General features: G+C 49.7%; 3 protein-coding genes across 4 annotated transcripts; 1 reads left to right on the forward strand and 2 right to left on the reverse strand.

The window, feature by feature from the left end:
- The first annotated feature begins 18 nt into the window (after positions 1-18).
- On the forward strand, positions 19-4974 carry PCED1A (PC-esterase domain containing 1A). Of its 2 annotated transcripts, none has more exons than XM_046679251.1 (8): positions 19-310; positions 608-749; positions 1272-1351; positions 1460-1698; positions 1800-1890; positions 2069-2315; positions 3996-4271; positions 4589-4974. In XM_046679251.1, exons 2-8 carry the CDS (start codon positions 626-628, stop codon positions 4834-4836), a joined length of 1305 nt encoding a protein of 434 aa, XP_046535207.1. In that variant the 5' UTR covers positions 19-310; positions 608-625; the 3' UTR covers positions 4837-4974. The 2 variants fall into 2 exon arrangements, with proteins under 2 accessions (XP_046535207.1, XP_046535206.1); XM_046679250.1 differs by having other exon boundaries at positions 25-310; positions 1800-1950.
- A 10864-nt stretch (positions 4975-15838) lies between these two features.
- Positions 15839-16929, reverse strand: TMEM239 (transmembrane protein 239). The gene is given in 4 exon segments (XM_046678031.1): positions 15839-16373; positions 16457-16478; positions 16481-16522; positions 16884-16929. Coding segments are annotated over 4 exon segments (645 nt in total).
- A 66-nt stretch (positions 16930-16995) lies between these two features.
- Positions 16996-17636, reverse strand: C12H20orf141 (chromosome 12 C20orf141 homolog). Its single transcript, XM_046678414.1, has 2 exons — positions 17371-17636; positions 16996-17294 (listed from the first exon to the last, which is right to left on the reverse strand). Exons 1-2 carry the CDS (start codon positions 17634-17636, stop codon positions 17057-17059), a joined length of 504 nt encoding a protein of 167 aa, XP_046534370.1. The 3' UTR covers positions 16996-17056.
- Between the last annotated feature and the right edge of the window lie 5140 nt (positions 17637-22776).

The following is a 22776-nucleotide window of genomic DNA, read 5'->3' on the forward strand; positions in this document are numbered from 1 at the left end:
GCGTTGGGCGTCGCGCAGGGCGGGACATGGGTGACCGGAAGTGGGAACTGTGAGCGTCTCTGCCCGGGGCGCCCAGGCCCGAGGCGCCGTCGGGGCCGCCGCGACGCACGCATGGAGAGGGCTGGGCGCCGGGCTGCGCACCCACGGCTAACCGGGACGCACGGGCTCTGCGGGGCGTGGGCTGTGCAGAACGGAGCGGCCTCCCAGGGCACGGGAACATGAGACTAGGCCCGGAGCCCGCCGCGGGCGAGGCGCGTGGGGCGCAGGCTTGCCCTGGTCGCGGGTGAACAACGCGGAGCCCCGGGAATCGGTAATTGGCGCGAGCGGGTGCGCGCATGCGCGGGAGGGCGGCGGGCACGTGGCGGGGCCGCGCGGGAAGCGCCTCCATGCCCTGGAGGCCTGCGGGCGGGGCGACCCCTGCCACTGGTGCCAAGTGTGACTGAGGCCGGCGCCAACATGGGCCCCAGTCTGCCGCTGCCACCTTGTCCCTGTAGCCCTCAGCAGCCCGGGAGGACCCGGCGCAAGTCTGATTTATCCTGGGGCCGTCCCTCGGGCGGACCTGCCCTGAGTCCCCGCCCTCGCGCAGCTTAGTAGCCTCTCCCTGCAGCCCGTCGTTGCTTGCGGCATGGTCTTCTGTTTGGAAAACGAAGAGCCCCGCCGCCCGCTGCGAAGCACCATGGTCCACTTCCAGGCTTCGGAAGTCCAGCAGCTGCTACACAACAAGTTCGTGGTCATCTTGGGAGACTCAAGTGAGTGCCCCTCTAGGATCACACTTCCTAGTCCTGCGTTTGCAGCCTGTTGTCTACATCTAGACCCTTTGTCTCCATGTCAGACCTCCTCTCTGATCCCTAGTCTGTTCCAGTCCAGTAGGTTTTATTTTTGTTTTTCCCCACGCACCTGCCACAGGTGTCCTGACAGACGTAGCCTGTCAAGCTCTTTACCCCATCCTTGCTCAGCATTTTTCTCCCTGACTGTCCCCCATAATTTCCCTCATGGGAGCGCTGGTCTGTCCCCCTGGGTGATTTGGCAGACTTACCTCTGCCACGTGATCTTGGGTCACCTTCTAATAAGTTAGAGGGTGGTGCACAGCTAGAGGGAATGGAGGCAGTGCCAGGACTTCTTAACCTCATCTTTTCTGCTGCCTCGAAGTCAACACTCCACAGAGGTGGTGTTGGGCAACCCCTGCCCTGGGAAGATGGGAGGCCTGGGCTTGGGAGGAGCTGGGGTGGGGTGAGGCCTGCCTCAGCCTCAGGATCTCTGTCTCCTTGCAGTCCAGCGGGCTGTGTACAAGGATCTGGTGCTCTTGCTCCAGAAAGACTCACTTCTCACAGCCGCCCAGCTGAAGGCCAAGGTGAGGGAAGCTTGGCAGCCCTGACAGTGGTGGGAGGGCGCAGACCCTGGCCTGGCAGGGTCCTCCTCCCTGGCATGGGTCTGACCAGCTGGGGTGGGGGGTGGGCAGGGGGAGCTGAGCTTTGAACAGGACCAGCTGGTGGCTGGGGGTCAGCTGGGTGAGCTGCACAACGGGACACAGTATCGGGAAGTCCGCCAGTTCTGCTCGGGTTCTGGCCACCACCTTGTGCGCTTCTACTTCCTCACCCGCGTTTACTCCGAGTACCTCGAGGACGTCCTGGAAGAACTGACATGTGGGCCTGCCCCGGACCTGGTGATCATCAACTCCTGTCTCTGGGATCTCTCCAGGTTGGGGGCTGGGGTAGAGGGAAACACTGGTTGGGGGTGGAGCTATGGCTCAGAGGCCATCTACCCCTGTGCTCTCACCCACCCTGTGTGCTGCCCAACAGGTATGGCCGCTGCTCAATGGAGAGCTACCGAGAGAACCTGGAGCGGGTGTTTGTGCGCATGGACCAAGTGTTGCCAGACTCCTGCCTGCTGGTGTGGAACATGGCAATGCCCCTGGGGGAGCGTGTCACTGGGGGTTTCCTTCTGCCAGAGGCAAGTGACCGGGGGCCTCTCAGGATCGGGGAGGAGGCAGCTGACTGGTAGATACAGGACTCTCCCTCCCGACCCTGCTTCATTCTGCGGCTCTTAGATACTGCACTTTCTCACTCAGCTCCAGTCCCTGGCGGGCTCTCTGCGGCGGGATGTGGTTGAAGGGAACTTCTATAGTGCTACGCTGGCTGGGGACCACTTCTATGATGTCCTGGACCTCCATTTTCATTTCCGGCATGCAGTACAGCACCGTCACAGGGACGGTATCCACTGGGACCAGCACGCCCACCGCCACCTCTCACAGTTGCTTCTGACTCATGTGGCCGATGCCTGGGGTGTGGAGCTGCCCAAGCGTGACTATCCCCCTGGTGAGCCCTACCACACAGGGGGAGGATAGTGATACAGAGGGGGCCCTCCGAGCACAGGGCTCAGAAAGAGAACAGAACAAGTACTCAGGGGGAGTAGAGGCCCCTTAAAGGACTGTTGTGGCCCCTGAGTGCTCCTTCCTCATCCCCTGGGGAAGGTGAGATCACAGGAGCGGTATTCCAGTCCAAGTTTGGGTTCTTTATGGTCTAGCCATGTAGTCAATTCTGTGTACATGAGTGAGCTTAGACAAGTGTTGAGCACGTGAGGCAGCATGTCAAAAGCTGTTCACTTCTACCCTATAGGCGAACAGGGAAGAAATGAGGGTGCTTTTAGCTAGGCACGGATGTGGGGAGTAGAAAGACAGAAATGGAGGAAGGACGATCCAGGCAGTGTGGCAGAAGCAAAGAAGCCCCTTGGCTGTGCTCTCAGTTCCTGCCTCCTCACAAAGTGGGTGTTGTGGCTGATTGTTTCCATGTCTACTTCCCCACTGGGTCATGTTCTCAAAGGGCAAAGTTCCCACCTCACTTGTTGAGAGCTTACCCCTTTTTGACCCCAGTGTCTAGCACAACTGCTGTGTACATAACACCTACAGGATAGTGTTTGTTGAATCAGAGACACAAGTCACGTTACAAGGCTGTTTGTAGCAGCACTAGAGGGTGTGGGGACACAGAAAGGCCAGGGATGTCCTAGAAGTGGACTTCTGGGACTCGGTAGCCAGGAGTTGGAGCTTCATGGAGGTGAATTAGGACTTTGATTATATAATGGTCCAATTTCCTTGTTTTTTAGATGAGAGAACTGATCCCCAGCAAAGGAAGGGATGCTCTAAAGGTTGTTAAGGCTAGTTCATGGTGGCTCAGGTCTTCTGAATCCAGTTTGGAGCTACAGGAGTAGGGACATCAAAACAAAGCGTTGGGTGGGAGGATGAGTTGGTGACTTTGGTGGAAATGTGGACTAGATTTGGAGTGAGTGGTGCCTACAGAGAGATGGAAGCTGAGGGTGTGAGTGTGAACCATGCAGGAGAGAGCAGAACAATGGCCACGTTTTTGAATTGAAGGGAAGAGGGGCTGATGGAGGAAACAAAAGGAGATGAGGGTAGATGCACCTTCAGGGAGGACAGAGGCTGTTGGCCGTGTTAGGAAGAAAGGAGTTTGTTAAATTTGCCAAAAAGTGGTTACGTTTTAGTAGGAAAGGTGTTGAAGAAGTGGGGTGGGGTTAAAAGAGGCACTGAGCAGTTGATGGGGGAAGGGAAACTAAGCAAAATACTCTGGAAGTTTGGAAGGAGCAGAGGACTACTGGGAGAAGGGAGCAACAGGATTTTTATGTTTTTAAGAGAAGACTTACTAAGGTTACTTATCTGTCTATGAGGAGAAGTTGGGAGAAGACACAGCATAAGACAGAGGATCTGGGCGTACAAAGGGAGAAGGCTCTGGAGGGAAGCATGAGGTCAGAACAAAGGCAGATCCGTGACTTGAGAAAGGCAAGAAAGAAGGAACACACCCTGGGCGAGGCCTGAAATGGAGAGAATGAGGAAAACCGGCTAGAAAGCAGGCAAATGAGAGGGTGCTCCCGCCTGGTGGTCCTGTTCTCCGAGAGGAGCTAGTAGAGGTTTAGAAGTGTGGACAGCCAGAGTTCAGGGTGGCCTGGCTCCCCAGGCCTACCTAAGACAACCATCCCATTCCTAGACCCATGGATTGAGGACTGGCCAGAGCCGGATCATCTGTTCCAGGGGAACCAGGGGCAGCCCCCAGACTTCGGGGAGCAGCTGGCCTTGCCCCCACCCCCGCCCTCTCCTTTGCCCCCTCCCATGCCTTTTCCCTACCCTCTTCCTCAGCCCTCCCCACCTCCTCTGTTCCCACCCCTGCCCCAGGATGCCACTTTTTTCCCAGGCCAACCCTTTCCACCCCCTCAGTTCTTCAATTATAATCCAACGGAAGACTTCTCGATGCCACCCCACTTAGGTAGGTGCCTCCTCAGCCTGCCCTTACACCCCCCCAGCCTAACCTCCTGTGCCAAGGTGGGCTGAGAGGAGTTGGGTAGCCCTTGTGCCCCCCCAGTGTTGGGTTCAGTCACAGCTGAGTCTGGAGCAGCATCTATAGACTCGTTAATCAACTCATTGATTGTCATAATTTCCTGGTTCGGAGGTAGGGGAAGTGGTATTGCCATTTTGCAGATGGGGAAGTGCAGAGAAACACGTTGGAGGACCAGAGCTGCCTGAAGGGAGAGTTGGCCCACCCTGGCCAGAAGTCCACTCTGATAATGACTGGTTCTTTTGTAGGATGCGGCCCTGGAGTGAACTTTGTGCCTGGCCCCCTGCCACCTCCAGGCCCAGGCGCTATCCCCCATGGTCATCACTGGGGCCCAGTGGTCCACCGGGGGATGCCACGCTGTGTTCCCAACAGCCCCTACCATGTGCCGAGGATGGGGGGGCCCTGCAGGCAGCGGCTCAGACACTCAGACAGACTGATCCACACATACAAACTGGACAGACGGCTTCCTGCCCATTCGGGGACATGGCCTGGGTAAACTGGATCTTGGGCTGGGGCTGGATGTACCAATGGCCCTGCAGGGCCTGCTTGCCACCCCAGGTACTGGGCCAGGATGTCTGCTGTGCCTGGCATTGTTCTTGTCCATTGCTGTCACCAATAAAGGCATGGAAGAACAGAGTGGCATTTTCCTGTGTGAGGGAGTGGGTCTCCCAAACCATAATCTTAAGATTTGGGAGAGGCTGCCTCTCGGCTCTCTCCAACCTTGGACATTTCCCCTCACATTGTTTAGCAGTCATTGAATATGTCCTTCCTGCTGTCTCTCACTCATTTCCACCCTCACCAGAACACTCATGTTGATTAACAAAGATTCTGGAGGGGCCTGTTGTCAGCAGCTCTTTAGGTTTGGGAAACATCAAGGGTTGAGTTGAAGTTGTCAACATTTTATATGAAATATTGAATTTGGCTAGTTCTCACCTATACTACACATTCATGTGTACATTCAACATTCATCTACTCCTGGAGACAGAAAGACACATACCTTATCTTGCATAATTCTTGGCACATGGTAGACACTCAATAAGTGGTTGGAACTAAACAAGAAGCTCCCAAACCCAAGTGGGAGACCAATTAGAAACCCATTATTTGATGGATATAATGTGCAATGGGAGCAAAGTGAACACAGATTGACTTCTTTTGGGGGAGGGGGGCAATAGAGGAGGACCTGAGGGAGAATTCCAAGGTGGGGGGTAGGAGGATGTGCTGAACTCCATAAGGAAATTAAAGAAGAGAGTACAAGGTCTCAGCTTTAACAAGTGGTCTTGGCCGTAGGTTCATAACTCCACTAAGTGTCAAAGGTGGAGTATGGGGTGGCATGGGGTGGGGGATGGAGCATGGCAGTGGGCTGATAAATGATGTGAGGTGGGAAAATAAGGTACACAAAGACCCATTAGCTAATCTTCAAGTAAAATTGGGTGGAAGAGAGGGATGCAGAGTTCTTGCATTGATTTTCCGTGCTTATTGAGATTTTACCTTGGCAAAGGATATAACATCTCGCACAGAAGGAGATGGAAATAGAACAGAAAAGTGTTGATCCTCAGTAGCTATCTATTAAATGCAAATCAAAAGAAGCTATTAACACACGCTGGGGCTGGGGCAACTGGTGCAGACAATGGGAGTTAATAAACCCTTTAGAGAGCAATCTCAACGGGGCAGTTGAGAGTCAGATGAGAAAGTGCAAAGGCACCAGCACTGCCTCAGAAAAGCTTGGTTTTCCTTGGTATAGACAAAAAATATGGAAGGGAACATACGAAAATGAAAAAAAGCCCCTTGTTAGGGAGATAAGATTTTAGATCTTTTTTTTTTTTTTTTTTTTTGCAAACAATTTCCTGGGCCAGCCCCAGTGGCCTAGTGGTTAAGTTCGATGTGCTCTGCTTCAGCAGCGGGTTTGGTTCCTGGATGCAGACCTACACCACTGTCTGTTAGCGACCATGCTGTGCCAGCAGCTCACGTAAAAGGAAAAAAAAAGAAGACTGGCAACAGATGTTGGCTCAGGGTGAATCTCCCTCAGCAAAAAAAAAAAAAATTTGTTAACAAAAATGCATCCTTCGAGCAGCCCTCTTAGCAGAATCTAATTTGCCCAATCCCTTGTAGTCCTTTGTGCCTTTCCCCAAAACCCGTTTCTCTGTCTGGTCACTTTTGCACCTCTCACCCTGGGGCTCTGCAGCATTGCTAGAGAAAATTGTCTACCCGGACTGATTTGTGGAATAAAGTAATGTGAGTCACTCAGCCTCTGGGGTCTTCTCCATTGCTTGCCCTCCTGTTCTCTAAGAATTCCGTCACCTTCCCTACTGAGCCTTTATTGGTTTTTCTGCTCTCTTCAAACCCCATCCCAATTCTGAAATTCTCACTGTGTAAGCACTTTGAGACTGTTCAGCGTGCCCCACGTCCCCCATCCTTCTACCTCTACGTTTCTAATTTCCACTCCATTTTAGTATTCCCTTGTCCACTGTGAGGTTTCATAAACTTTTCTTCAGCATCCCAACATAGCTTTGAAATCTATCATGAGAATAGAACGGAGATAAGTTATTTTATTTTCAGTTTATTGTCCTATAAGCATACAGTGTGAGACACTTATAGATTTTGTTCAGTCGTGACTGGGAAACAAGAAACTTCAACAATATAGCTACATACAGGTCATTACATGCATTTAAATTGTTTCCTGAACTTTGTTTTGAGATATAAAACCAATGCAAATCTTATGTTTCTCCAGTATGTAGGCACGTTATTTGCTAGTTAAGCATGACAGAACGCAAACTTCATTGTCTCAAAAACCATTCATATGTGACCACTGACAAATCATTTAATAAGACAGTCTTACATAGATTCCCTCTCATTCATGGAATGGGTTTTTGAAGAATGGCTCCAGTATCCTTTCCTTTGCCACACTTAGATGTTCCTGAAAGGAGTAAAAGATATCTGAGCACTTCAGTTGTGATGCCAGCCTTTATTTTCCAGGAGAAAAGAGTCTTTTAAGAAAAGAAAATTAGTGGAATTTTTTCAAAACATTTTAACCAAACTGGAAGTTTCCCAACAAAAGCAGATAACTTGCCTTCTGTTACATTATCCAGTTCCTTGCATAGATTGTGTGAGTTCATTTTAGTGTTCAAGTACATGTGCCACGTACGTTGGGGAAAGACAAACTCCTGATCGCAAGGAAATGGACCTACACTTTTTTTAAAAAACCTGCTTTATTGAGGTATAACTGACATGATAAACTGCACATATTTTAAATGTACAATTTGATAGGTTTTGACATGTATACATCTGTGAAACCATATCACAATCAAGATAATGAAATTTATCTTTCTGCCTCTTTATAATCCCTCTCTGTCTCCCCTCCCCACAGCCTCCTCACATCTCCCCACTCCCATCCCCAAGCAACCATTCATACTGACTTGCTTTCTGTTACTATAGATGAATTTGCGTTTCCTAGAATTTTATGTGAATGGAATCATTCAAAGGTTCTCTTTTTCATCTGGCTTCTTTCACTCAGTCTGATTAATGAGATTAGTGGAACAACATGAAAATTCATCCACATTTTTGTGTGTATCAGTAGTTCATTCCTTTTTATAGCTGAGTAGTATTCCATTGTTTGGCTATACCAGCGTTTATCCATTCACCTTTTGATGGACATCCAAGTTATTTTTAATTTTTTGCTATCACAAATAAAGCTGCTATGAACATTTATGTACATGTCTTTGTATGGACATGTTTTCATTTCTCTTGGGTAAATATCTAGGAATGAAATGGCTGGATCATATGGTAGATCTATGTTTAACTTTTTAAGAAATTGTCAAATGATTTTCCAAAGTGGTTGTTCCATTTTACGTTCTGACTAGCAGTGCATGAGGGTTGAACTTCCTCCACATCCTCGCCAACACTTGGTATTGCGGAGTCTTTTTAATATTAGCCGTTCTAGGAGGTGGGTAGCATGTTTTTAATTTGCATTTCCATAATGACTAATGTTGAACATCCTTTCCTGTGCTTATTTGCAATCTATATATCTTCTTTGGTAAAGTTTCTGTTCAAGTTATTTGTTCATCCTCTCCCTACACCCACCCCCCCCTTTTAAAAAATCTATTATTAGGCTTTCGGGGTTCTTTATTCTGGATCCAAGTCTTTTATCAGATGTATGGTTTGCAAATACTTTCTCCCAGTCTGTGTCTTGTCTTTTTCTTAACAGTGTCTTTTGAAGAACTGAAAATTTTAATTTTGATTGAGGGTAGTTTAATTTTTCTTTTATGAATTATGCTTTTGGTGTCATATCTAAGAAATCTTTGCCTAACCCAAGGTCACAACTACTTTCCTCTATGTTTTCTTCTAGAAGGTTTATAGTTTTAGGTTTTACATTTAGGTCTACGATCTACTTTGGATTAATTTTTATATATGGTGCAAGGTATGAATTGAAATTTTTTTTTTGCATATGAATATCCAGTGGTTCGAGCACTATTTGTTGAAGCCTGTCCTCCACTAAATTCCCTTTGCACTTTTGTCTAGATCAGATGTATGTATATGTGTATATCTATTTCTGGACTCTACTGTCTTCCATTGATCTGTTTGTCTTTATGCCAATACTATACTCTCTTGATTACTATAGCTTTATGATAAGTCTTGAGACCAGGTAGTGTTAATCTTCCAACTTTGTTTTTCTTTACCAAAGTTATTTTGTCTGTTCTAGGTCCTTATATTTCCATACGAGTTTTAAAATCAACTTGTTAATTTCTACTAAAATGCTGGGATTTTGATTATAATTGTATTGAATATATAAGTCAATTTGGGAAAAATTGACATCTTAATAATATTGTGTCATCCAACCCGTGAGCAAGATATATCTTTCTATTATTTAGGTCTTCTTTAATTTTTCTCAGCAATATTTTGTAGTTATCAGTGTACAAATCTTTCATATCTTTTGTCAGATTTTCCCCTAAGTGCTCATATTTTTTTAATTCTAAATGATACTGTTTTTTAAATTTTTATTTCTGATCACTTGTTGCTAGTAAGGAGAAATACAATTGATTTTTGTATATTGACCTTACATCATAACCATGACCATGTACACATGTTAGTTACTTTGCTAAATTCAGTTATTAGTTCTAATAACTTTTTTATAGATTCCGTTGGATTTTCTACATAGGCAATCCTGTTGTCTGCGAATAAAGACAGTTTTACTTCTTGCTTTCCAATCTGTATGCTTTTTATTTCTATTTCTTGCCTTTTTGCACTAGCTAGGATGTCCACTACAATGTTGAATAGAAATGGTGAGACAGACATACTTGTCTTGTTCCTGATCTTAGGGGAAAAGTATTCAATTTTTTCACCATTAAGTATGAGATTAGCTATAGGTTTTTCATGGATGCCCTCCATAAAGTTGAGGAAGTTTCCTTCTATTCCTAGTTTCCTGAGATGTGTTTTTTGTTGTTATTTGTTTTTTTAAATCAGGAATAGGATGTTGGATTTTGTCAAATGCCTTTTCTGCATCTATTGAAATGATCGTTTTAAAAAATTTTTTAGTTTGATGATGTGAATTACATTAATTTTTTTTGAATGTTAAGCCAACCTTGCATTCTTGGCTTTAAAAAGGAAAGAGGTTGTGATAAAGATATTTCCTGTTCCTCTCAGAAATCACCCAAACAAAAGTGAAAATGAGAAACAGAAAGTAAATACCATATCTGATGACCAGGAGAGAGCAGAAACCCCGAACAATGAATTTCATAGGCTGAAATAAGCAGTGGAATCACTGCTTGGTACAAATCACTTTGGAAATTATTGGGCAGCATTTACCAAAGTTGAACATTTACATACTCTGTGATCCAGCAGTTTCACTTCAAGAGAAATAAGTGCATCTGTCTACCAAAAGACCTGTACGAGAATATTCATAGAAATTTTATTCATATAGTAGCCAAAAATTGGAAACATGCCAAATGTCCATCAACAGGAGAGTGGATAAATTGTTCTCTTCCCATACAATACGATAGTACACACTAATAAACGAGAACAAACTACCGATAAATGCAACAACATGGATAAATCTCACAGATGTAACCTTGAAAAAAGCCAGACACTAGAGTACATTTTGTATGATTTTGTTTTGTATGAATGTAAAATGTGTGTGTGAATTACATGTCAATTAAAAGGGAACCAGGATGAGTTTTTTCCAAAATGATTTAATATGAAAAGACATCTAAAAACGTAATTCATGGTATAAACAGAATAAAGCAGAATAACCAAATAGTCCTTGTAGTAGATGCAGAAAAAACAATTTTATCATTCAACATCCATTCATGATCAAAACTATTAGCAAACTAGGAATGGGAAGGAATTTCCTTCGCTGGATAAAGGTTAACCACCAAAACTCTACAGTAATCTACATAATTCTTAATGGTGGAACCTTGGAAACAGTTCCTTTTTTTTTTTTTTTTAAAGAAGATTAGCCCTGAGCTAACATCTGCTGCCAATCCTCCTCTTTTTGCTGAGGAAGACTGGCCCTGAGCTAACATCCGTGCCCATCTTCCTCTACTTTATACGTGGGACGCCTGCCACAGCATGGCCTGCCAAGTGGTGCCATGTCCACACCCAGGATCATGAACGAGTGAGCCCCGGGCTGCCAAAACAGTAGGTGTGAACTTAACCGCTGCACCACCAGGCTGGCCCAGCAGTTTCTTTTAAATCAGGCTCAAGGCAAAGGTGCCTATGAACAGCAATTCCATATGCCATTGTCTGGAAATTCCAGCTTGCACGGTCAGAAGATAAACACACAGAAAGAGCCCTATTCTGATAATGCCTGGCTGTTAGATCAATGTGGTAGCCTTCAGATAGAGGGCTTCACAACTTCCATATATGTTAAAAATATTTTCAAGTGTACAGTATCACATATCATTTTAAAAAATTGGGTTTTGGTTACACATTTGAAGATACAAGCCAGAAAATATGGTAGAAGGAACAGATCTTAAATCAAGTTCTTTTATTTTTAAGATGGAAAAATACTTGAAAGGTAAGGAGGCAGCATAAAGGAAGCAAGATCCAGAATACAGATGAGGTGTTTGCTCGGCAGGAGGGAATAACTTGCCCCAAGTTGGTTGCATTCAGACCCTGACAGAACCTCACAAAGACACCTCTTTATCCCAGGAGGAATGGGATAATAGACTAGGGCTGGGCCAGGAAGTCTGAGACACCGTGAAGCCGGCTAGTTTGGGCCCTTCCTTCTCCAGGATTCTCATGAGCTCTGCCCTCGATGCCTCTAGGTTTCTGGCTGGGGGACCCAGGCTGGAGATTTGGGGTAAGGGGTGAGGAGTCAACGACGCCGACACTGTGATGACGGTGGGCCGGAGATGCCCATCCCTGGCCCCAAGTTCTACCCTCGCCCCCAGCACCGAGTCTCCGCTTGTGTGCCTCTCTCCTCCTTCCCTCTCTTCCCACACCCCAGCCAAGCCTGACTCTTCGTGGCCAGAGCTGGATATCTCCGCCAGGGGACGCACCTTGCACCGTCGGTCGCCGGGTCAGCAAGCTGCGATTCCGGAGGGTGTCGATCTTCCGAGATGGTTAGCACCTTCCCTGTGTGGGTGCCCACAGCCCTCCGATCCCCGGTTGGGTCTGGGATTTCCTTTCCAGCCTCAGGCCTTTGCTCGCCCCGCTCTGCCCCCACAGTCAACGCGCCCGCCTTGACGCCCTCCAGCCATCACCCTGGCCCCCCTCCCGCGCACCTGAACCTAGGGGATTGCGCGGTGCCCGCAACCCGCACCTCCTCCTGGGGCGACCTCTCCGCGCAGCGCTGGCCGCTTCCTCCTCCCCACGAGACCCAGTCTCCTCCCTCCCCTCTGTGGCCGCGGACTGCTCAGGGAGCAGAGCCGCTCCCCTCAGTCCCCAGGCGGGACGTGGCCTCCCGCTTTCCCCTGCACACGCGAGTCTGGGGAGAGCGCTCCCTCCCGGCTTCCCGCAGCCGGCCCTTAGAGGTTCCCCGGGCGCCGCACAGCCACCTACTTCCAGGGACCCTTCTCCTTCCCCCAGGGTGCCCACTGACAACTATGTCTCCAGTGGTGCCCCCCAGCCTCATCAGCCCTCTTGACACCGCCCTCCCGCGTCCTGGCCGTTCCTACTCATTGCTGCCTGTTCCTTGAGGCAGAGGAAAGTCCTACCGGACGCTAATGCTCCTAGGAGCCCCCAGGATATGTGTATGCAGCTGCGGATTTCCTCTCTGCTTTCTTTGACACAAGGCCCTCGCGGCTGACACATCCTCCGCTCCGGTTCTTTATGCCACCCCACCCCCCTCCAGCTTGATCTGATTATTTTTCTGGCCAGGCCAAACGGGTGACTGGATCCCCACCCCCACCCCCATCTCATCAGAGCAGGCTGTGGGGTAGGGTGGGGGAGGACCGGCAAAGATACAGGCTCAGCCACTAAACAGCTTTCCCTTCTTGACCCACACCGGAAAAGCTTAGAACTCCCTCATTCCAGCATGTTCTTTGTCCCCAGTCTTGCATTTTTAGGCCTTTTAACTCTAAAGGGAGGACTTTGTCTACATTTAAAGGAATTTCAGGAATTATGTTCATGTTATCATTTTTCTTTCCTCTCTGCAAGGTCGCTCACTTTATTCCTTCTTATCTGCATGCTCCACTCCTATTTGCCCGCCCCTAGAGTTGGCCATTCCACTGTTTTTTGTCTTGCCAAAAAGTGTCTTGTTTTGCTGACATGTATTTTAAATTTGTGTAAAAAGAATTGTATTATTTCTTAGTTTCTTTCCACTCAATGCTAGGATTTCAAGATTCACCCATATAGCTTCTGCCCCTTCTAACTGCCTCCTCCTCCTCGGGGTGCTCATGCACCATGTTTTACCTTTCCCATCTCCTGCCACCACCAATAACAGGGCAATCATCATTCTCACACATATCCCCTCTTATGCAGAGCTTCTCAAACATTAGTGTCCTCGTGTATCACCTGGGAATCTTGCTAAAATGCAGGCTCTGATTCAGCAGGCTTGGGGTGGGGCCTGAGACTCTGCATTTCTAGCCAGCTCCCAGGTAATGCCTACACTACTGGTCCTGGGACCACACCTTGAGGAGCAAGGGCCTTATGGGCCTCTGTGAGAATTCATTTTGGGTTGCTATGTCACAGGGTATGTGTTGATCTAATCTGATAAATATTGCCCATCTGTTCTCCAGGTTGGCTGTACCACATTACCCTACACCAGCATAGCAGGAGAGTGGAAGGCATATATTTATGTGGGGAAGGGAAGAGGACCTTCTCCTTGCTCCCGTCTACATCCTGCCTCACAGTGTATCTGGTCTGGGCCAAAACCTCCTCTCCCCTTAATCAGAATGGCTCCAAGCCTCTAGGGGGATATCCCTGGCCAGCAATGCATGGCTAAGTCTACGATGGACCCGACGCTAGCATCCTGGCTTTATCTCTGACGGGAACTTTAAGAACAGGCATTGGGAAGCCATGGGGTCTTTGGTTAGGTTGTATTTCCTCCATCGCTTTCCCGTTAGCAGCCTGGTAGGGTGGACTAGGACTCAAACAACCCGGCTTTGCCACTGTCAAGAGGCTACCCCAAGCCTGACTTCTCATGTCTAAAATGGGATAGTAACAGCATAGCTATAGTTAGTGGTGTGAGGCGCCGGTCCAGGAACTTCACCCACACCCCAGGAGCCCCACAGGAGCCAGGTGTTCTTGCCTTTGTTTTACCTGCAAGGACAATGAAGTTGAGGAAGGTTTAGCAATTTCCTCCAAGGCCGTGGAGCTAGAAAGTGACAGTGCTGTGATTCGAACTCAGCCTCAGCTCATACACCAAAGCCCATGCTAACCATGAGGCATACCACCTCCAAGTTCTGCTTTGCCCTCACTACCAGGCCATATTTCAAGGAGAACCACAAGGGAACAGGAAGGAGGTGCTGGGGTTTCAGTCACTGATGCTGAAGGCATCTAACCAGTGGCATGCAGGGTTATGAAACTCCACAGCAAATGGGTTTTGGCAAAAATGAACCCGAGTTCTAGGGGCTGGTTCCCAGGGCCTGAGTATTTAGGTAGCAGACGAGGGGGACTTTGGGTCTAGGGCTTTAGGAGTAGGAATTTTAGGTACACAGTGGGGTCAGGACTGGGTGGGAACTGGGGAGGGTCAGGAATTGGGTGGGGGTCAGGAGTGGGTTGGGGGTCAGGTGGGCAGGTCTTTGCTGTGGATACAGCTGTCTGTCATGTGCCTTACTTGGTAATAACTGATCACTCACTGTTTTGTTTGGAGGGTCAGCAGATGGAATGGCCAGCATCCTGGGCATCAAGAGATGCCACCTTCCAAGGCCCTTCTGGTGCTGTGAGCAGCTTGCTGGGTTGGTTTTAGAAACCCATGGGTTATGCTGTCCCCACTCACACAGCTGTGCAAGCATCTCTTGGCACCAAGCCCCAGCCCCAAGCATTTCACAATCAGAAGAGTTCAACATGTGCACATTTTGAGATTTCAGAGCACAAGACCTTTTACATCTTGTCCATTCCCATCCATCCTCTGTTTACCATTGTAGAGCCCAAACTGTATCCCCAGATACAGAGCATTTCTCTGAAGGCCTAGGGAAGCTTCCTGCTCTTTCACTGGCCTTCGGGGTCAAAAGACCTTTTGAGCCTACAGAACGTCCTCAGGGTTCAATACAATATCTTACAGTTTTCTGGTCTTTACAAAGTACTTCACATGTTAGTATTGCCTTTGACTCACAACAACCCCATGACAGTGCTGGAGCACACTTAACACTGAGGTTCAAAAGAATTGATTGGCCAGGGCCACACATTGTGTAGGTGGGTGAAATGGGATGTCTTGTTCATTTTTCTATAACAGAACTTAGGAGTCTTAAAGAGTGGGTACTCTCTGGGACCCTCACTTCTCTACTTGGCCCATTTCCCAGACTTGGGATGTGGACTGAGGCAGGAGGTAGGAAGTCTAGGGAGTGGGGGGCAGAAATGCCTGAGGGTTAGTTAGTTTAGGTCTCATGGGGCTTCTGGCCAGCCCTCTCTCAGCTAGGTTTCAGTCAGTGGGCCTTTTCTAGAGCCTCAGGAAGTTAAAAGAGGGGGTGGGAGGAATGCTAAGTCCAGGGGTACCCATGTAGTTTTCAACGAGTCTGAAGCTGAGACAGCAGGACAGCTGCAAGAAGAAGATGTTGCCAGTCACTAAGGGGGCCCCAGTGGTGTCGCCACACCCATGTGGGAGCACTTGGTGGCTTGGCCAAGCTCTGTTCCTGGCTAAGCCTTCTGCTCTGTCCCCTCTTCTTGAAGCCCTTGAGGCCCTACACCAAGTGCCTACAGCATCAACTTAGGGAGGTGCCCAGAGGCCAGGCTACCCTGCCAGCTCCAGCAACATCACACATGCCCTGACCAGTGCTAAGGATTGGGGGTCTGGGGCCTGCTGAAGCAGGAAGGCCCTGGTCCCACTGCCCTCCCTCTCCCCCCGGGCCTCAGGCCCTAGGCCAGGGCTCAACAGACACAGGCAGCGGGATGGGGTTGCCCTTCTATTGGTCCAAGTCCTGAGCGTAGCCTGAGTGAGACATGGAGGTGAGAAGGCCCACGAGGCTCAGCAGCGTGGAGAACAGCAGCAGGAAGGAGGCGGTGAAGAGCAGGGCAGGGAGGGCACTGAGCACCAGCAGGAGGACAGCTGGCAGCAGATGGCGCCACGCTGCGGCCGCGACAGGCCACAAGGAGCCCAGCAGGTGGGAGCCAGTAGTGAAGAGTGCATGGCACAGCATCAGGGCCAGCAGCAGGTAGAGGATCCCCTCCAGACCCCACAGCATGCGCTGCAGTGGTTGCCGCCAGCCTGATGTGGTCCACCACTGGGTCCAGCTCTGGGGCACGTGGCGCATGCACCAGCGCACCCAGCCCTGCCGTGTGACCCAAGCCGACCAGGGCACTGCCCGCTGCAGCCCCTCGCCAGCCCCAGTGGCATCTGTCTCCATTCGCGGCTGCTGCATCATGCCTGGTGCACCTGGGGAGAGAGCCAGGCCAGCTGCAGGAGCAGTCCTGGAGATGCCTGAGACTTCAGGGCAGGTGGGGGTGAGGGGATCAGGAGGGAACCAGTGTGTGTGGGGTGAAGCTTTGAGCTGGGGCCTGGGTCTTACCTCTGGGCAGAGCCACCTAAGTCATGTTGCTTCCTGAGTGCCCAGGACGGCTTGGCAGCCAGAGGCAAACTCCCACTCTCACTCACTCCCACCCTCCCCAGAGGAGCCCCATTGTGACCCGGACTGGGGTGGGGGTCCAGCCAAGAGAGGAGCCACTGGAGGGCATGAGGGTCACCTGAGCCCCTCTCCATGGACCCTCCAGGCTGGCAGGGGAGTCTGGTAAGCCCACAGATGTAGATTCTCATGCTTTCTTGTGAGAAATCTTCTCTGGATTTCTGTCCCTTCCCTGATGGCCGATAGCCAGTCCCACTCTGTTCTCTTGCAAGTCTTTCTGGATGCCCATTCTCTAGAACTACAGAGAAGGCCAGAATGGCCATCCCCAACCAGCAGGCTCTGAGATGGCTACCACACCCTGCCCTGGGCTCCCTATCCTTTATCTCACCTTCTATCACTGACCTCAGACTCAGACCCAAGCATCCACTGTCCATATTGTGGGCCTGGAGGTCCCCTAAGGTTCAGGCTGGGAATAAAGGGGTACCCTCCTACCTGCCCAGCCCAGGGTGGAGGAAAGGAGGCCTGAGGAAGCAGTGTGGCCAGTGTATTTCAGGAAGGCACTCAGGCCCAAGGATGGAGGCAGAAAGCCAGGCCAAGCAGGGCCAAGGGCATGCCGTAAGCTCCCAGGAGCAGCCTCAGGCCCAGAAGCAGCAGTAACAGAGCCTCCGGGAGGCTGAGTTGTCCTGTGACTGCCATTGTTGGCAGAAGTAGGGCCTCCTGTTGTCCTGGACCCTCGCCGGCCCCCTGACTCTGGCCCCCTGTGAGAAGTGTATGCTGTGACCGCGTGGGACCTGCAGGCCTGTGGAAAGAGAGGGTGGCAGCTGGACTTCAGATGGTTGACCACCTGCCCACCTACCAGGCTACTGCCCACTTACCTGTGGAGCAGGTCGAAGGCCAGGAAGCTGACCAGTAGCAGCAGCAACAGCAAGGCTGGGCCAGCCGTGGAAGAGACTGCCAGAGTTGTCAGTCCCAGTGCTGCTAGCCCTAGGACATTGTCCAGGAGCTGGGCCAGGCTAGGGCCCCAGGGGGACACACATGGACCCACTGGACTACCTGACCCCTGCCCAGCACCAAGGCCCCTAGGATGGACTGGGATAGGATAAGCAAGGGCTTCAGGCCCGGGCAAGTAGAGATGGGTCATGGAGGGAGGTGGAGGTTACAGGAAGGACCAGTGCTGGGGGGGAGTGTAGGGGGGGGAGTGTCGTAGGGGGTGGGACCCTGAGTGACACTCAAGGGTGAGCTCAGGGAGCGGGGAATTGGGCTCCTTGGGAATCTCCCCCTCCCCACACACCCACCCACCAAGCCCTCCTCACCTCCTCCCACTCTGATCAGCCATTCTGGGACTCGGCAGCTGGGGCATTGTGACCTATTGCCAGGTGGGGTCCTAGGAAAGGGAGGGGGCTGCTGCTGGTTCCAGCCTCATGAGCAGCTGGTGGCCTAGGTGGGGCTTAGCCAAAAGGAAGTCAGCAATTTCTGAGAACTAAGACTCACCCTTTCGCCTTAGCTAATTCTCCGGAGTAGGGCCCTCCCATGGGGATCTGAATTGCCAGGAAGGCATTCTAAACCCATCACTACATGGGCAGCTGACCAAGGGAGGAAGGGCTGCTTGCTTTGTTCTGTAGGTTTCTAGAGTTGTGCATCCAGGAGCAAGTCATTCAATCTTTCTCTCCCCCAAGAATGGGGTGATGATGTCTGTGGGCCTTTATGGGGAATTTTTCAGGACTTGGCCCTGGAATGCAGAGACAGGCTCTGCCAGGAAGCAACCTGAGGCTTTCTGGGGCTGGGCTCCCCTGTGACCTGCTAACTGGGGGTGGGGCAGGAGGGGGTGGTTTAGGTGTTCTAAACACTATGGTTTGTCGGAGGTGTTCCAGATACTGGGATTCCAGAAATGGCACAGAGGATGTGAATGTAAGAAGGCTGCAACATAGTAACCCCCAAACTGGAGGTTAAGGTTACCCTCTGAGGATGAAATTAAGGAAAATGAACATGTGATGAAGGGATTGGTCACCTAGAAAAGAAACCCTTCCCCACTGATAATCTGTAAATGGGTGGTATTTACAGAGGTTCCAGCACATCTCAGTTTAGTGACTTGAGAGGCAAGAGGGAAATGGATCATAATTGAAAGAACTTAATCTTTGTCCACATCTCATACTTTGGTTTTTGTGTGTGTGTGGGGAAGATTGGCCCTGAGCTAACATCTGTTGCCAATCTTCCTCTTTTTGCTTGAAAAAGATTGTCACTGAGCTAACATCTGTGCCAATCTTCCTCTATTTTATGTGGGATTCTGCCACAGCATGGCTTGACGAGCCGGTGCTAGGTCCATACCCAGGTTCCAAACCTGTGAACCCCGGGCAGCCCAAGCAGAGTGTGCGAACTTAACCACTATGCCACCGAGCCTGCCCCCACATTTCATACTTTGAAGGAAAACTAATGCAGGTGAGAGGTAGGGGACAATGGCCATACAGCCTCTGGGAGAGGAGGAGACAGAGCAATAATTAGACTGCATATCTGCCTCCAGCGGGCCCTATCCAAAACTCAAGCCTGGTGGTCTTGGCATCTTTTGTGATGATAGGCTCAAGAGCCTATAGAGCCAATGCCACTGGCCCTCGGGACCACTCTGGCTCTTCCTAGAGCAATAAAGCAATGCCCACAAAATTCTGAGGGAAAATGATTACCAGCCTAGAAGCGTATATCTGTCCAAATGATTATCGTGTGAGGCTAGAATAAAGACATTTTAAGCCACATAAAAGTTCTCAAAAATCTGACCTTGCATACATTCTTTCCTAGGAAGCTACCAGAGAATGTGCTTCAGCAAAACAAGAAATTAAACTAAAAAAAAAGGACAATATGGGATTCCAGAAATGAAGCTAAACACTGGAGAGGGATGATGAGAAAAGCCTGGGATGTCAGCTGCACTCCCAAGTGAAGAAAGCAAGCAACCCAGCCTGGAATCAAAAGATAGATGCTCCAGGAGGAATGTCTCCAGAAGAAAATGAGGTTGATTATCTGCTGTTTTTAGACATGTTCAAAATAAATATTCAGTTCTGTTGGAGGCTTTGGGATTAGGTTAGCAACTGATGCCTAGAAAACCAAGCAAAAGATAAAACAAAGTAATTACTAACTCTGGGGAACACAAAAAGTTGGGCAATAATATTTACATGGTCATAACATAAGCACTGAATATTAACTCCAGGGATTCAGCTCTTTTGGGAGGATAGAAGGAGGGGAAAGTGTATGTTTGTGTATTGGGGAGGGGGGCGGTATGGGGCAGGGTGGTAGGAAAGCTAAATCTTTAATTCTGCAGCAGGAAATCCACAGATAACATCTAAGTGAAAAATAAAGAAATAGCAATAGAAGCATAGAGGTAAATAAAAGGAGAAATAATAAAAAGAATGAAACGTGGTTGCCTTGGGAGTGGAGAAGCATAGAAAAGAGTCTTCTATTACAGGTCTAAATGTGGTTTACCATTAAAACTATATTCTGTAGTATTTTAATAAAAATGCTTTAGTTTAAAAAAGCACATCAATACAGGGTCATATTGTAGAGATCAGGAATATACTCTCCCAGGACGAGTGAAATACCAATTTCCTAATGTTGTGTGGATGCACTCTTGGGGCTTGAGATAAAATTTCTAGTGACAGCATCAAACACCATCAAACTAAGAAGTAGTGAATCTCATGCATTTCAGATGGAGGTGCTCTAAATCTCCACCAAGAGCTTCTCAACCTTTACTGTGCACACGAGTCTCCTGGGGTTGAATCCTCTGGGGATCTTGTTAAAATGCAGATTCTGATTCAGTAGGTCTGGGACGGGATTCTGTATTTCTTTCTTTCTTTTTTTTTTAAAGATTTTTTTTTTATTTTTTCCTTTTTCTCCCCAAAGCTCCCCGGTACATAGTTGTATATTCTTCGTTGTGGGTCCTTCTAGTTGTGGCATGTGGGACGCTGCCTCAGCGTGGTTTGATGAGCAGTGTCATGTCCGCGCCCAGGATTCGAACCAACGAAACACTGGGCCGCCTGCAGCGGAGCGCGCGAACTTAACCACTCGGCCACGGGGCCAGCCCCGGGATTCTGTATTTCTAACAAGCTCCCAGGGGATGCTGGTGCTCTTGGTCCTTGGCCACAATATGAAGAGCAAGGCTCTCAACGATATTGATGTACAAAAGAGAGACACCTGGGGGAGGTAGTGATGAGGGGAGGATGGGCATGTGGGGAGGTGCCTTCTAGTGCATCTAGGTGTCACAGGAGCCCCCATTTAATGCTCACCTGCATCATAGGGAGAGCATCTAGCAGGGAGTGAGTTCTGCCTCAGCACCAGGGACAGATTAGGAGGCACAGGCAGGCAGTGGTTTCCACTACTTCTCTATTTGTACAGCCAGATACATAACCTCCTTTCTTTTCTTGATGCTGTTTTATTCCTTCCATGTATGTGGGAGCAAGAGGACTGTATTAAGCTGTTTTCCCCCGCCTTTAATTCATCGGGTTAACTGAGGGGCCCCTGGAACCACATATTATATCACTTGATCATCACAGCAACCCTGAGAGGAAGATAGTATTGTGCCCACTTTAGTTTCTCGGATGAGGAAACTGAGGCTCAGAGAGGTGAAATTATTGCCTGAGGATACCCAAACAAAGTAAATGGCAGAAGTGAGATGTGAAATTAAGCCTGTATGGCGCCAAAGTCATCTATCCTCTCCACTTCCAGCCACCTGACCACACCAGGGAGCTGGAGGCAATTCCCAGTCCAGTCCTTAAACCAAAATCCCTTTTGGGTAGGTGCCTCCACCCAGTCCAGCTCACTCCTGCTCAGTTGCGTTTTGCAACATATCTTCATCCTCATGAGGCCACAAAAAACCCTCCACCTGGCTCCTGGGGCTAGAGATCTGGCTGTGCCAATAAGTGGGTGCAAACCTGCTGCTGAAACCTTGGAACTGCCACCTCCAGAACGTGCTTCCAGGCTTGGCACCTTTGCAGCCCCAGATAACCAAGTGGCAAGGGCCAAAGGTAGCAGCCGGGCTGGGCACTCAGAGGGGCGTGAGGGGATGAGGAAGTTATGAAGGGGCGTGAGAAGGTGCCGAGGGGCTCAGGGGGCATGGAGGGGCATGAAGGGGCCCTAAAGCTTGCAATAGCACAGAGAGGCAAGGGATACAGTGGGGTAAGAAGGGGGATGAGAGGGCACAGGGGACACAAGGGGTACGAGCAACCTGCAGGTCCAAATCCCTAAGAGACTGGTAGGAGGTGGCCAGCCTGCCCCATACCAACAGTCCCTTTGGGGGTGGGTCTTTCCTAGTTCATGGCCTGCCATCTCCTCTCCTGCAAAACCTGGTGCTATTGGGGAGGGTCAGCTTCCTTCCATGCTGCTTGGTTCCCTCTACCCTTGAATATATTAGACACATACTTTTTGAGCACTGACTAGGGGACCAGGCACTGTTCTAGGCTCTGAGGTACAGCTATGAACACCTGGGTGCAAAAGGCTCTTCTGGAGGGCTGCTTACCTCCTGCTGGGTGGGCAGGGGGAGGGGGACCCAGACAGTGAACACAACAAATAAAACAAGATAATCTCAGAGAGTGTTGAGTGCCTTGATGACAATGATAAAACAAGGCGAGAGGATAGAGTGTGTGCAGAGGATGGAGCTTACTTTCATCAGAATGGTCAGGGAATGCCTTTGGAAGCAGGTAAAACTAAAAGGCAATCCAAATGATGAGGATGCAAACTTGGTGAAGCAGTGCAAAGGCTCTGAGGCTGGATGGGGCTGGTGCATTAGAGAAACAGTTAGAATGCCAGTGTGGCTGCAGGGATATGAGCCACGGGAGAGCACAGGGAGATGAGATGGGAAAGGTGTGTGTAGGGAAGAACCTTGTCATGAAGGGCCTTGCAGGTGAGCCCACTCAGAACTTAAACCAGGAGGAACTTGCCATGATTTGGCTGCTATGTGGGGAACTGGTTGGGAGGGGGTGGGAGTCTCAGGAGGCTGAGATGTCCTAGCCGGTGTACCCTCAACCCACTTACACCCCTCTGTGAATCCTGGATGAGGGTGGGGCCAGAGACAGGGAAGTGGCCAGACTGGGCTTTAGTGGGAGGCGGAGCAGCTCTCAAGACCTGTTCAGATCCGCTTCTAGCTCTACAGGAGCCTATACTGGCCTCCCATCCCTGTGAAGCCTCGGCCTGGCCCGAAGTACCATCCTCTTGCCCCTGACCGGGCCCCACGCTTCAGGGAGCCTCGGCTTTGGCGCACCTTCCTTGAGACTTTCTAAGTCCCTCTTTGGTGTCTGGGACCTGGC

The sequence above is a fragment of the Equus quagga genome, chromosome 12 (genome assembly GCF_021613505.1).
Source record: "Equus quagga isolate Etosha38 chromosome 12, UCLA_HA_Equagga_1.0, whole genome shotgun sequence".
Classification (NCBI taxonomy): Eukaryota; Metazoa; Chordata; class Mammalia; order Perissodactyla; family Equidae; genus Equus; species Equus quagga.